General features: G+C 36.8%; 1 protein-coding gene across 3 annotated transcripts in view; it reads right to left on the bottom strand.

Annotated features, from left to right (window-relative positions):
- The window catches only part of SUGCT (succinyl-CoA:glutarate-CoA transferase), a 750,432-nt gene that overhangs the window by 695,090 nt on the left and 42,244 nt on the right, over nt 1-13,098 (bottom strand). For all 3 annotated transcript variants that reach the window (XM_053218654.1, XM_027071610.2, XM_053218653.1), the window contains exon 6: nt 9,204-9,324. In XM_053218654.1, coding sequence (XP_053074629.1) covers nt 9,204-9,324 — 121 coding nt within the window. The remainder of the gene's footprint in view (nt 1-9,203; nt 9,325-13,098) is intronic.

Raw genomic sequence — 13,098 nt, 5'->3', positions numbered from 1 at the left:
GTGGTATTCTCTTAGGCCTTTAAAGGTATCTAGGTCCTTCCTACCTCAGGGCCTTTGTGCACGGTGTTCTCACTGCCTGAACTGCTCTTCCCCTTGATCCTTGAATGGCTGGCTCTTACTCATATTTTAGGTCTACTAAATGATAACTCCCCAGAAAAGCCTTTGCTGACCATCCCATTTACACTATGCATCCCCTCCTCTATTAATCTCTGTCATAGTACCTTATATGATTCTTTCATAATAACACAATTTATTAATACATGCCATAGTATTTTTTTAACTTCTTTATAAAATGTCTCTAACACTAGGCTGTAAGCTCTCAAAAGGCAGAAATCATGTCTGCATTGTTCAACCTGTATACTCAACACAGCCAAGCAATACAGAAGCTCAAGAAACATGCATTGGAGGGGTGCCTGGGTAGCTCAGTCAGTTGAGCAGCCAACTCTTGATTTCAGCTTGGGTTATAATCCCAGGGCTGTGGGATCGAGACCCACATCTGGCTCCATGCTGGGTGTGGAGTCTGCTTGAGACTCTCTCTCTCTCTCTCCCTCCCTCTCTCTCTCTCTCCCTCCCTCCCTCCTTCCCTCTCCAAATTTAAATTAAATTTTTTAAAAGCAATATGCATTGGAGTGGGAGGAGGAAGACAGAAGAAAGTAAGGGAGGGAATTATTTGGGCATTTCTGGATCTTTTGTTATGTCAAATGTAAAAGGGTATACAAGAATAATATAACAAATACACATGCTTATTTGGCAAGCAAGTTGAAGTCTTGTGTCTTGTGTCCCTTCCATGTCCCATACCCCTCCCTTTCCACTCCCCAGGGGTAAGCATTCTCTTAAATTTAGTATTTCTCACTACCATGCAGGTCTTTATATTTATATTTATATAATATATATAATATTTATATTTATATAATATATATAATATATTAAATAATATATTTATTTTTATATTCACCACATTTAAGTGAATTACTAAAAAATATACATGATTTTTATTATTTTAACTCTGCATAAATAGCATCATCCTGCATATCAGTTTTTGTAACTTGCTTTCTTCACTGAATTTTATGTTTGGAAAATTCATCTAATTCATTTCACGTTGTTCTAGCTTATTCTTTCCACTGCTTAATAGTATCCCATTATATTACACATTTATCCATTTTCATATTGAAATACACTTCATCTCATATTTTCACCTTTTGGCTATTAAAAACAATGCTGCTGTGAACATTTTCCATGTCCCCTCATGCACATGTTCAAGACTTTCTATAGGGACATGCCTAAAGGTGAAACTGGAGATCATAGGGTAGACTCACGTACAATCTCAAAGAGCTTGCCAAATTGCTCTCCAACACGGGTATCATTTTCCAACATGGATATCAGTCCTCCAGCAATGTTCATGGATTTCTTTGCTTTATCCACACTTAGTAGTGTCAGACTCTTAAATGTCTTACAATCTCTTCAGTGTGAAATGGAATATTATTTCCGTTTTAATTTGCATTGGTCTAAAAACAACTGAGCCTGAGTAACTTTTTATAGCCAGTCAGGTTTCCTTTTCTGGAGATTGCCTATTTTTCTGCTGAATTGTTTCTTTTTTCTATTTGATTTTAAGGAATTTTTAATATCTTCTGGTTATTAATCTTTGGTCCGTTACCTTCTAAGGGTCTGTGATTCATCTTCTTGCTTTTATATAGTGGCTTCTGATGCACAAAAGTTTTTCATTTTAATAAGCAGCGAAGTTTATCAATCTTTTCTTTGTAGTTTATACTTTTCGTATGTTGTCTACAAAATTCTTCCCTGCCCTAAGGTCATAAAGATGCTTTCCTATATTATTTTCTATAAGTTTTAAAGTTTTGCTTTTTATATTTAGGGCATAAATTGACCTGGAACATTATTTTATTATATAGAATAAACTAAAGTTTATTCAATTTTTATCTTTCCCCATAAGGATAATTAATGTTCAACCATCAATTATTGTTTATTCTTTAATGATTTATAGCATAAGCCCTAAAAAAACATGTTTCCATATAAAATTTTTTTTTCAACGTTTATTTATTTTTGGGACAGAGAGAGACAGAGCATGAACGGGGAAGGGGCAGAGAGAGAGGGAGACACAGAATCGGAAACAAGCTCCAGGCTCTGAGCCATCAGCCCAGAGCCTGATGCGGGGCTCCAACTCGCGGACCGCGAGATCGTGACCTGGCTGAAGTCGGATGCTTAACCGACTGCGCCACCCAGGCGCCCCTCATGTTTCCATATATATGCCCACATGTTTCTGAGCTCTCTGCTCTGTTCCATTGATGTATTTCTTTATCCTTGTACTAATATTATGGGTTGCATGTCTTTATATCTAAAAGGGCAAATCTGCCTACCAGGTTCTTCCTTAAAACTGCCTTAACTATTCTTAGCTCTTAAGTAGAGCCCTCAGACTTTTTCTATTTAAAATTTTAAAATGGGTCTAATTCTCTAAAATATTCTCTTTGATATGAGTCCTGAGGTCCCTCCTGAGTACCTATCCCCAAGAGAAATCCTGTAATCTGTCCATACAAGGACAGAGATTAAGAAAATGCCATGGGAGTTGGGGGGTGGTGCCTGGCTAACTCAGTCAGTAGAGCTTGCAACTCTTGATCTTGGGGTTGCAAGTTAAAGCCCCATGATGGGTGTAGAGATTACTTAAAAATAAAATTTTTAAGAAAAAAATAAGAAGATGCCATTGGGGAATTCACAAAAATCAAAAGGGTACTTTGCAAACCCCTTTCCTAATAATAATAATAATAATAATAATAATAATAATAATAATAATTTATTAAAGGGCAAACAGTGGTCCTACCACAAAATTAGTCTAGTCAATAAAATAATGTAATGTTTATCCTTCTAGGAAGAAAAAATAATGAAGTTGATAATAAAAAAAGTAAATATTTTAAAATGTGGTAGAGAGGTATGGCCAACTAATCTTTGACAAAGCAGGAAAGAATATCCAATGGAATGAAGACAGTCTCTTCAGCAAGTGGTACTGGGAAAACTGGACACCGACATGCAGAAAAATGAACCTGGACCACTTTCTCACATCATATACAAAAATAAGCTCCAAATGGATGAAAGACCTCAATGTAAGACAGGAAGCCATCAAAATCCTCGAGGAGAAAGCAGGCAAAAACCTCTTTGACCTTGGCCGCAGCAACTTCTTACTCAACACATCTCTGGAGGCAAGGGAAACAAAAGCAAAAATGAACTATTGGGACCTCATCAAAATAAAAAGCTACTGCACAGCGAAGCAGAAAAATCAACAAAACTAAAAGGCAACTGACAGAATGGAAGAAGATATTTGCAAATGACACATCAGATAAAGGGTTAGTATCCAAAAATCTATAAAGAACTTATCAAACTCAACACCCAAAAAACAAATAAGCCAGTGAAGAAATGGGCAAAAGACATGAATAGACACTTCTCCAAAGAAGGCATCCAGATGGCCAACCAACACATGAAAAAATGCTCCACATCACTCATCATCAGGGAAATACAAATCGAAACCACAATGAGATACCACCTCACACCTGTCAGAATGGCCAACAGTAACAACTCAGGCAACAACAGATGTTGGTGAGGATGTAGAGAAAGAGGATCTCTTGCATTGTTGGTGGGACTGCAAGGGGGTGCAGCCACTCTGGAAAACAGTATGGAGGTTCCTCAAAAAACTAAAAATAGAACTACCCTACGACCCAGCAATTGCACTACTAGGCATTTATCCAAGGGATACAGGTATGCTGTTTCAAAGAGACACATGCACCCCAATATTTGTAGCAGCACTATCAACCATAGCCAAAGTATGGAAAGAACCCAAATGTCCATCGATAGATAAATGGATAAAGAAGATGTGGTATATATATACAATGGAGTATTATTCAGCAATCAAAAAGAATGAAATCTTGCCATTTGCAACTACATGGTGGAACAAGAGGGTATTATGCTAAGCAAAATTAGTCAGAGAAAGAGAAATATCATATGACTTCACTCATATGAGGACTTTAAGAGACAAAACAGATAAACATAAGGGAAGGGAAGCAAAAATAATAAAAAAAACAGGGAGGGGGACAAAACATAAGAGACTCTTAAATATAGAGAATAAACAGAGGGTTACTAGAGGGGTTGTGGGAAGGGGGAGATGGGCTAAATGAGTAAGGCACATTAAGAAATCTACTCTTGAAATCATTGTTGCACCATATGCTAACTAACTTGAATGTAAATTTAAAAAATAAATAAAATAAAAAAATAAAATAAAACAGGGGCACCTGGGTGGCTCAGTCAGGTAAGAGTCTGACTTCGGCTCAGGTCATGATCTCGCAGTTCATGAGTTCGAGCCCCGCATTGGGTTTCATTGACAGCTCAGAGCCTGGAACCTGCTTCGGATTCTGTGTCTCCCTCTCTCTCTGCCCCTCCCCAGCTCATACTCTCTCTCTCAATAATAAATAAAACATTTAAAAAAATTAAAAATAAATAAATAAAATAAATCCTAGCTCTGAAAAAAAATAAATAAAATAAAATAAAATAAAATAAAATGTGGTAGAGAGGATTTTTAATACTAAATTTTTATAATTAATAACACGCTCAGAAGATGCAAAGGAAAACAGGTACAACCTAAAATTAAAGTGTTAATGGGGCATCTGGGTGGTTCAGCCGGTTAAGTGTCCGACTTTGGTTTAGGTCATGATCTCACAGTTTGTGGGTTTGAGCCCCACATCAGGCTCTGTGCTGACAGCTCAGAGCCTGGAGCCTGCTTCGGATTCTGTGTCTCCCTCTCTCTCTGTTCCTCCCCCGCTCATGCTCTGTCTCCCTCTCTCCTTCAAAAACAAATTAAAAAAAAAAAAATTAAAATTAAAGTGTTAAGGGAAGTATTATACTTCTACAAGTATACAGAAGTAGAGAATGGTCACTTAAAACAAAAAACTTAAAAAATATAAATATGTACTTTAAGAGATTTTTCTCTACCCACTGGTACAAAGGAAACACTAGTTTTCTCAAAAAGTAATTCCTGGGGCACCTGGGTGGCTCAGGTGGTTAAGTGTTCGACTTTGGCTCAGGTCAAGATCTTGCAGTGCGTGAGTTTCAGCCCCGCGTCGGGCTTTGTGCTGACAGCTCAGAGCCTGAAGCCTGTTTCGGATTCTGTGCTTCCTTCTGTCCCTGCCTCTCCCCCACTCGCACTCTGTCTCTCTGTCTCTCTCTCTCTCTGTCTCTCTCTCTCTCAAAGATAAAGATTAAAAAAAAAAATTGTTTTTAAAGTAATTCCTAGTGGCTTATAGCTTTTTAAACACTGCCCCCTAATGTTCACACTCTGAAATGATAAGAGGACCTTGCTAACAAAAATAATCTGGTCCTTCCTCCCCTGTGATCAGTCTAGCATTTTTGTCCTGCAGACCAGATTTCACATACTGAGGCAATTTCAACCACACAACTGTCAGAGTGCATTAAAGTAAATCTCTCAACCATTCTAAGATTACTCTCATCAGCAATAAGGCCAACATGTGAGTGAGAACAGACTATTTGGGCTTGGACAGCACTGACAGAACAGCAATGCCACTGGGAAACATCAGGAAAGTCTAGGATCCCAATCATAACATGTGCAACTTTAGACTGATCTAATCAGTCTTATTAAAAAATATCAAAAACAAACACTGATTACCAAGAATATCAAACTTTTAAAAAAGAGATGGCCCTTACTTTATATACACAAATTCATGACTCATAAATGACCTTTGCTTCCAAAAGAATCTGTTGAAATTTAAACTCCCTGATGAGCAAACTTGTTCATGACTTCCACCACTGAAAATATGATTAACAACAAATGAAAGAGAAGAGCAAGGATATGTTATTCTCAAGTCAAGCTGTTCGGTGTTTTATGGTCGCAAAGTCCATGTCATTACTTAACAATGATATATGTCTAAGTTTGCAAAGCATAGGGCACTTAATATTTAGTCAAGAGGCCTGAGTTTTAAACCCATCTGCCATTAAATATCTGTGTGACCAGAGGTCCCTTAGATGTTCTGGACCTGTTTCCTTATCAGGAAATAAAGGAGAATGGACTGTATGGATGTTATTCTAATGATTGTCAGGAGATGGGGATGTAAAGGATTACAGAATTATGGAAGGTATTCTTCCAGACTACAAATGCTTTTCCCCATCACTTCTTTATTTCCCCATCTGTAACACTGAAAAGAATATGAAATCCCCATTCTCCTCATAGCTGACAATTTCTGAATTATATAGTCTATCTCCAAGGCCCTTTGCCACACCAAAATGTTAATACGGGATCTGAGAACTGTAAGAAAACACAGAGATTCTCTAATCACAAGCCAAGGCCCAGAAGAACTCTTGGCTCTAAACATTTAGTTATAGTATGTGGAACTTTGAGAACTGTGGGGCTCCCCATGTGGATTATTAGCATTTTATTAGGCTGGGGGATATGATAAAATACATTATTATTCCCAAACTTTACCCCTCTTGAAATCCACACCTTGCCATGTGACTCTGTAGTTCCTGCCACGTAGAGTAGAATATATTTCGACCACACATTGGTAGTGGCTTTTGGCCATATGACTTTCCTTGACCAAAGTAAAGTAAGCAAATCAGATGCGAGCACATGCTTTAAATGTGCTTGTGAAGTTGGGCTTGTTCTCTGTACGCTTGCCTTTCACTATGAGAAGATGCATTTGGTAGCCACTGATCCAAGGGGTATAAGAGACATGGAGAACAGGCCAGGCGCCCAACATAAAACTTGGAGCCCAATCTAACCAGTCATAGATCAGCCAAATCGCAGCCAACCCAAATTCATGAGAATGAGAAATAAAGACTTACTGTCATATGAGATTTTGCATTTGCCAATTACATAGCATTTTTATGATAACAGGATAATTCAGAAGATAATATTTTACCTATTTTAATAGTTCAGACTTCAACATTTCCATTGGACTGTGGTATTTTAGGGAAAAATCTTTCCCTCTCTCTGACACATATAAATATTGTCATACAGATACAAAAACAAAAGTGTGATTACAGGTCTGTAAAATAGCACATCTAAGAAAGACTCAGATCTAGAGGCAAAGAGTCATCTACTATGTACAGACTCTGTCTCTCATGCTGATTCAGTAGAGAAGTTAATGATCATTGGGCCCTTCATCCTCTCTAAAATAATATCAGTCAAACATTGCAGTTATAGCCTAATTTATATGAAAATAGCACCACAAAACTATACCATGAAAAGCACTATTTTTACTAAAGCAATATGTCACAGTCAAAGTATTATTGTATCCCAAGTAACCCGAATGCATAGAAACAGAAGTATTTTGGTTATTACTTTATGACTAACAGATATCTTTAATCCTATCACTCTTCGACTACCTCTACCATGACTACTCTAATTCAGGCCACCAACATCTCTAGCCTGGACTAGTTCAATAGCTTCACAATTGTTCTTCCACTTCTACCCTTGTCTTCTACAATCTTTTTCTCAACACGGTACCTAAACTCATCCTTAAAAAAAAAAAAATGTCACATCATATCATTCTTCTGCTCAAAACACTCCATTGGCTTATACACTTATTCAAAATAAAAGTCAAACTCCTTCAGTAAGAGTCACCCTGAACTCTTCATGATCGTGCTAACCAACATCTCCCTGAGTTTCTTCCTATTACATTCCTCTTGGCTCACTCTGCCTTGCTGGTCCTCAAACATGCCCAGCCCATCCCTGCCTCAGGTCCTTTGCACTTGCTGTTTTATTTTTATTTCTTTTTATGTTTATTTATTTCTGAGACAGAGAGAAACAGAGCATGAGTGGGAGAGGGGCAGAGAGAGAGAGGGAGACACAGAATCTGAAGCAGGCTCCAGGCTCTGAGCTGTCAGCACAGCTCACAAACTGTGAGATCATGACCTGAGCCAAAGTCGGTCGCTCAACTGACTGAGCCACCCAGGTGCCCCTGCACTTGCTGTTTTTCTTTCCTGAAACCATCTTTGCCAATATCTACATGATTCACTCCTTTACTTTATCCAGGTCTCTGCTCAAATGTCACCTTATCAAGGGAAACTTCTCTTACTTCCAAGCATAAAATAGCTCCTCCTCACCTCATCCCCCTCACCCTACTTTATCTTTCTTTTGCCCTTATCACTACTGGGTTCAATTATAAAAGACAAAAACAAAAGAATGTTTTTGTTTCTGTATTTACTATCTATCTCCCTAACCTATAATGCAAACCTCAATGAAAGTATAAATATGTGTTATTCAGTGCTACATCCCAGGACCTTAGAATATTGCCTGGCAGATCATAGGCCTGCAGTAAATATTTAGAAGATGAATGAATAAAGACTGAAAATATTAAGAAAGTTTTCTGACAAAAACTATCAATGTAACTTGGAATTTTCAGAGCCACCTCTCTATATTGCATCCCTAATTAATACATAATTGCTTATAAAATAGAAAACTTAACTAATATAATGACTTTTTTCTTTTGGACCTAAAGACACACACACACACACACACACACACACACACACACACACACAATGTTCACCGGCTCAACAATCTGGAAGACTATATATAAAGCCCTCTTTTCCTTCACCTGGCTTAACGCTTTTGAATATATTAAAGGGATATGTTGGGATCTGTGCTATCTTTTTTTTTAATGTTTTTATTTTATTATTTTTTTTTTTTTGAGACAGAGAGAGAAAGAGCATAAACAGGGGAGGGGGAGACACAGAATCTGAAGCAGGCTCCAGGCTCTGAGCTGTCAGCACACAGCCCGACACGGGGCTCTAACTCACAGACCGCGAGATCATGACCTGAGCTGAAGTCAGACACTCAACCAACTGAGCCACCCAGGAGCCCCCAGACCCTGTGCTATCTTAAAGCCAACTAATATTTCACCTATATTTCTATGTATTAATTAATAACAGTACTTTGTAAATGTTTATAGAATATCAGTAGAAAAATGGGCAAAAAACTACAGACATACAATACAAGAAGAAATACAAACAGCCAATCAAAGCATGAAAATCTTCATTTAGGTTAATGTTCTTTAACGATGAGTTGGGGGTGAGGGCAAGGGAGAACGGAATCACTTCAGGAAAGCCAACACTAGCAAGAGGTTTCTTACGTACATAAAGAAACCCAATAACTGAAAAGTCTACTCACTGGGGAGGGTGTGGGGTACAGATACCTGTGATGGAACAATAGATGATGTGAGGAGCAATCTTGTCTATATCTTCATATCCTAGGCCCATTGCAGACAGTTTGCCAGGGACATAGTTTTCCACAAACACATCACAAACAGCTGCGAGCTGAGGAAAGAGGTGAAGATGAGTCAGACTTCTTCAGGGACCTTCCAGACTTTCAACAAGCCCCCACATGACACAATTCTAGTTTCAGTAAACACAGTTGATCTTCACTTTGTAATAGTCCAGAAAAACAACAAGAAAAGTAGAATTACAAAGTAGAATTAAATACACATAAAGACTCTGGTCAACTACTTGAGATATTACTGCCAATAAAACAATGGCCATTAAAATATTCAGTAACTACCGTGGCGTTAAGTGGATTCTGCTTATGTTAAGTGTTAAGAAATATCTAGGTTACATGGTCCCAACATATTCTCAGAAGTTTCAGTAGGAAAGGTAAAATATATGTATAAAAATATATGAAAAACATCTTCTAAACCCTTTATAAAAAACTAAATATGATGTTTTTGCTATTCATCATGGTCACTATGTAATGTTCCTCATTACAACCTGAACATATAGGTGTTTAATACATGTAAACATGATTCAGAAATGTCTTCATACTTTTCAGATGCTTCCTTTCCAAAGAGTTCTAAATGTATTTAATTAATCATTTAAATATATATATTCATATTAATATAATATATATACATATATACATATATGTAATATATATAAATATGCATATTAAACCATAGCTCAGTGAATCAGTAAGTCAGAAACAAGGCCCAGATTTTGATTCCCAGATCACTGCAATCTGAATTAGAGGACAATGAACCACTGTAAACCTTAACCTTAAATTTTCAAAATTTCAATTGTGACTACACATCTTTTAAGGTATGTTTTAAAGTCATCCAAAAATTATACTATTTCACCCAGAGAAATTCATTACAGTAATCCTTTTTTTTAAAGAATTTATTTTTAAGTAATCTCTACACCCAACGTGGGGCTCGAACCTACAATCCCAAGATCAAGAATCACATACTCCACCAGCCAGGGCCCCCATTACAGTAATTCTTGAACATATTCAAGTGCCTAAAAACTATTCAACAATTTTTTTAATTCCCATGGTGACATAGACTTAAATATATCCACGCATACAAACTAATGTAATAGAGTAAGACTCTAGATAAAAGATGGGCAAACTTTTTCCATAAAAGGTCAAATAGTAAATATTTCAGCCTTTGAAGGCCACATACATTCCCTGTCAGATACTCTTCTTTATTTTCCTTCAGCAATCTTTAAAAATGTAAAATCGATTCTTAGTCCAAGGACCATACAGAAACAAACCTGATATGACCCACATTATCTACAAACCTCTGCTCTAGATTAAAAAGACTGAATTAGCATCAACTTTAGATGGAAACATGTAAATAAACTGAATGCCTATATGTTACTGTGTCACTGAGTTTGGAATATATATATGGAATTGTCAGATTTAACAAAATTTGGAGGGAGGGGATCTCAGGAAACATCTCAAGGAAATAAGCTGTCATCCTCCAGAGCTCCTGAAACAGTGGCACCAGGAGCCAGGTAAACACTTCTCTGGAGAGAAATGATAAATATATTAAGACATAGGACAGAGATAGAAAGGTTGAAGTATGCACTCCAAATCTCAAGCCATATAGGTGTCTTTCCAAATTTCAGGTACCAATTAACATTTGAGCTGTTTGTAAGCAACTCCATACCGGGAGAGTCCCAATAAAGATGCATTTACTTATTTATTGTTAATGATTCTACCAAGTACTGCTTGCTTAGGGATTTGGAGGAAGGCCAAGTGTTTATTTTAAATAAAACAAAATGGTACACTTTAATTTATTCCACAAATTCTTCTGAGCCTCTATTTACTATTGACAAGGCACTCTTGTGGGCTGTAAAGAAAACAAACTACATCAAACACATCTAGACTTCTACACTGGTCATCTCTTGCTGCATATATTCTGCATGGCGCACTATATAGCACCTTATGCAAATGACATTTAATGAATTATTTAATTTTTAAAAACTCTGTGTGGGTTCCCCAAGAAGTTAAACATAGAATTACCATATGACCCAGCAATGCCTCTCCTAGGTATATACTCAAAAGAACTAAAATCAGGGACCCAAACAGATACTTGTATGCCAATGTTCAAGGCAGCAGTATTATTTGCAATAGCCAAAAGGTGGAAATACTCCAAGTGTCCATCAGCAGACAAATGTATCCATCCATAAAGTGGAATATTACTCATTCATAAAAAGAGAATGAAGTTCTGATACATGCTAGAACATACACAAACCTTTAAAATATTATACTAAATGGGCTCCTGGGTGGCTCAGTCGGAAGGGCGTCCGACTTCAGCTCAGGTCATGATCTCGCGGTCCGTGAGTTCAAGCCCCGCGTTGGGCTCTGTGCTGACAGCTCAGAGCCTGGAGCCTGTTTCAGATTCTGTGTCTCCCTCTCTCTCTGACCCTCCCCCATTCATCCTCTGTCTCTCTCTGTCTCAGGGGTGAATAAACGTTTAAAAAAAATTTTTTTTAATATTATGCTAAATGACATTAATCAGACACAAAAATACAAATATTGTATAATTTCACTTATATAAAATACTCACAATAGGCAAACCCATAGAGACACAAAGTAGATGAAAGATTATCAGGGGCTGGAGTGAGTGTGAAGTGGAATTATTGCTTAATGGATACAGTTTCTGTCTGGGGTGATGCAACATTTTAGAAATAGATAGTAGTGGGCCACCTGGGTGGCTCAGTCGGTTAAGTGTCCAACTCTTGGTTTCCGGTCAGATCATAATCTCATGGTTCGTGAGTTCAAGCCCCACATCGGGCTCTGTACTGACAGTTGCAGAGCCTGCTTGGGATTCTCTGTCTTCCTCACTCTCTCTGCCCCTCCCCTGCTCACTCTCTATCTCTTTGTCTCAAAATAAATAAAACATTTAAAAACAATAGCAGTACTGATTGTACAATATTAGGAATATATTAATGCCACTGAACTGTGTACTTAAAAATGGTTAAAATGGAAATTTTTATGCTCTATATATTTTACCACAACAAAAAAATTTTTAACTATGTAAGGTATTTGTATTTTTAGACTTCTAAGGAATCCTAAATCACATCTCAATCTACATAAAGTATATAGATGGACCACAAACAAATGCACTATTTCAATAACAGAAGGAAATAAATATAATGAGTAATTTATATTAATATAAAAGTATAAAGATATTTCAAGTAACCAAAAAAAGCAGATTAAAAAACAATATACATGGTATTATCTCACGTTTTCGGGAAAAATGAGTATACAAGGACATAAAGAGATTGGATATGATATACTAAAATATTAATGTCTTTGCATGAACTTGTATTATTTCTTGGGTAACATGAAAAAAAAATGGTAACTAAAAAGAGCTGTGCTCAGAGTACCATGTAGTCTGGCTCTACAACATTACAAGAAAAATACAGAAAAGTTGAGTTTAAGAGCTAAATATTTCTACTAATAAAGATGCACAGTAGTTTTTTTATGATTATCCAAGAAATCAACATGTATGCATTTTGATATTTATTTATTAAGAAATACCCCAAAAAAGTTTATAGGGCAGAAATTATTCCTTTCTCCATTTTACAAATATTTATTTTAGATATGTACTAGCCACTTACTAGATATTGATTCCAAGCTGGTCTGTCATTGACCATATTCTCTCTCCCTCTCTGTTTTAGGATATTCACCCATTTCAAGATTATATCTATTCCCTACAGCTTTAGCTAATCATTCATAAGTATTCTAAGAAAATAGTGCAAAACTCAGAGCCATGAGAAATTGATCTCCACACTAACTACAAGTATTAT

Source organism: Acinonyx jubatus, chromosome A2 (genome assembly GCF_027475565.1).
Source record: "Acinonyx jubatus isolate Ajub_Pintada_27869175 chromosome A2, VMU_Ajub_asm_v1.0, whole genome shotgun sequence".
NCBI classification, from domain to species: Eukaryota; Metazoa; Chordata; class Mammalia; order Carnivora; family Felidae; genus Acinonyx; species Acinonyx jubatus.
This window is presented reverse-complemented; position numbering and strand designations above follow the sequence as displayed.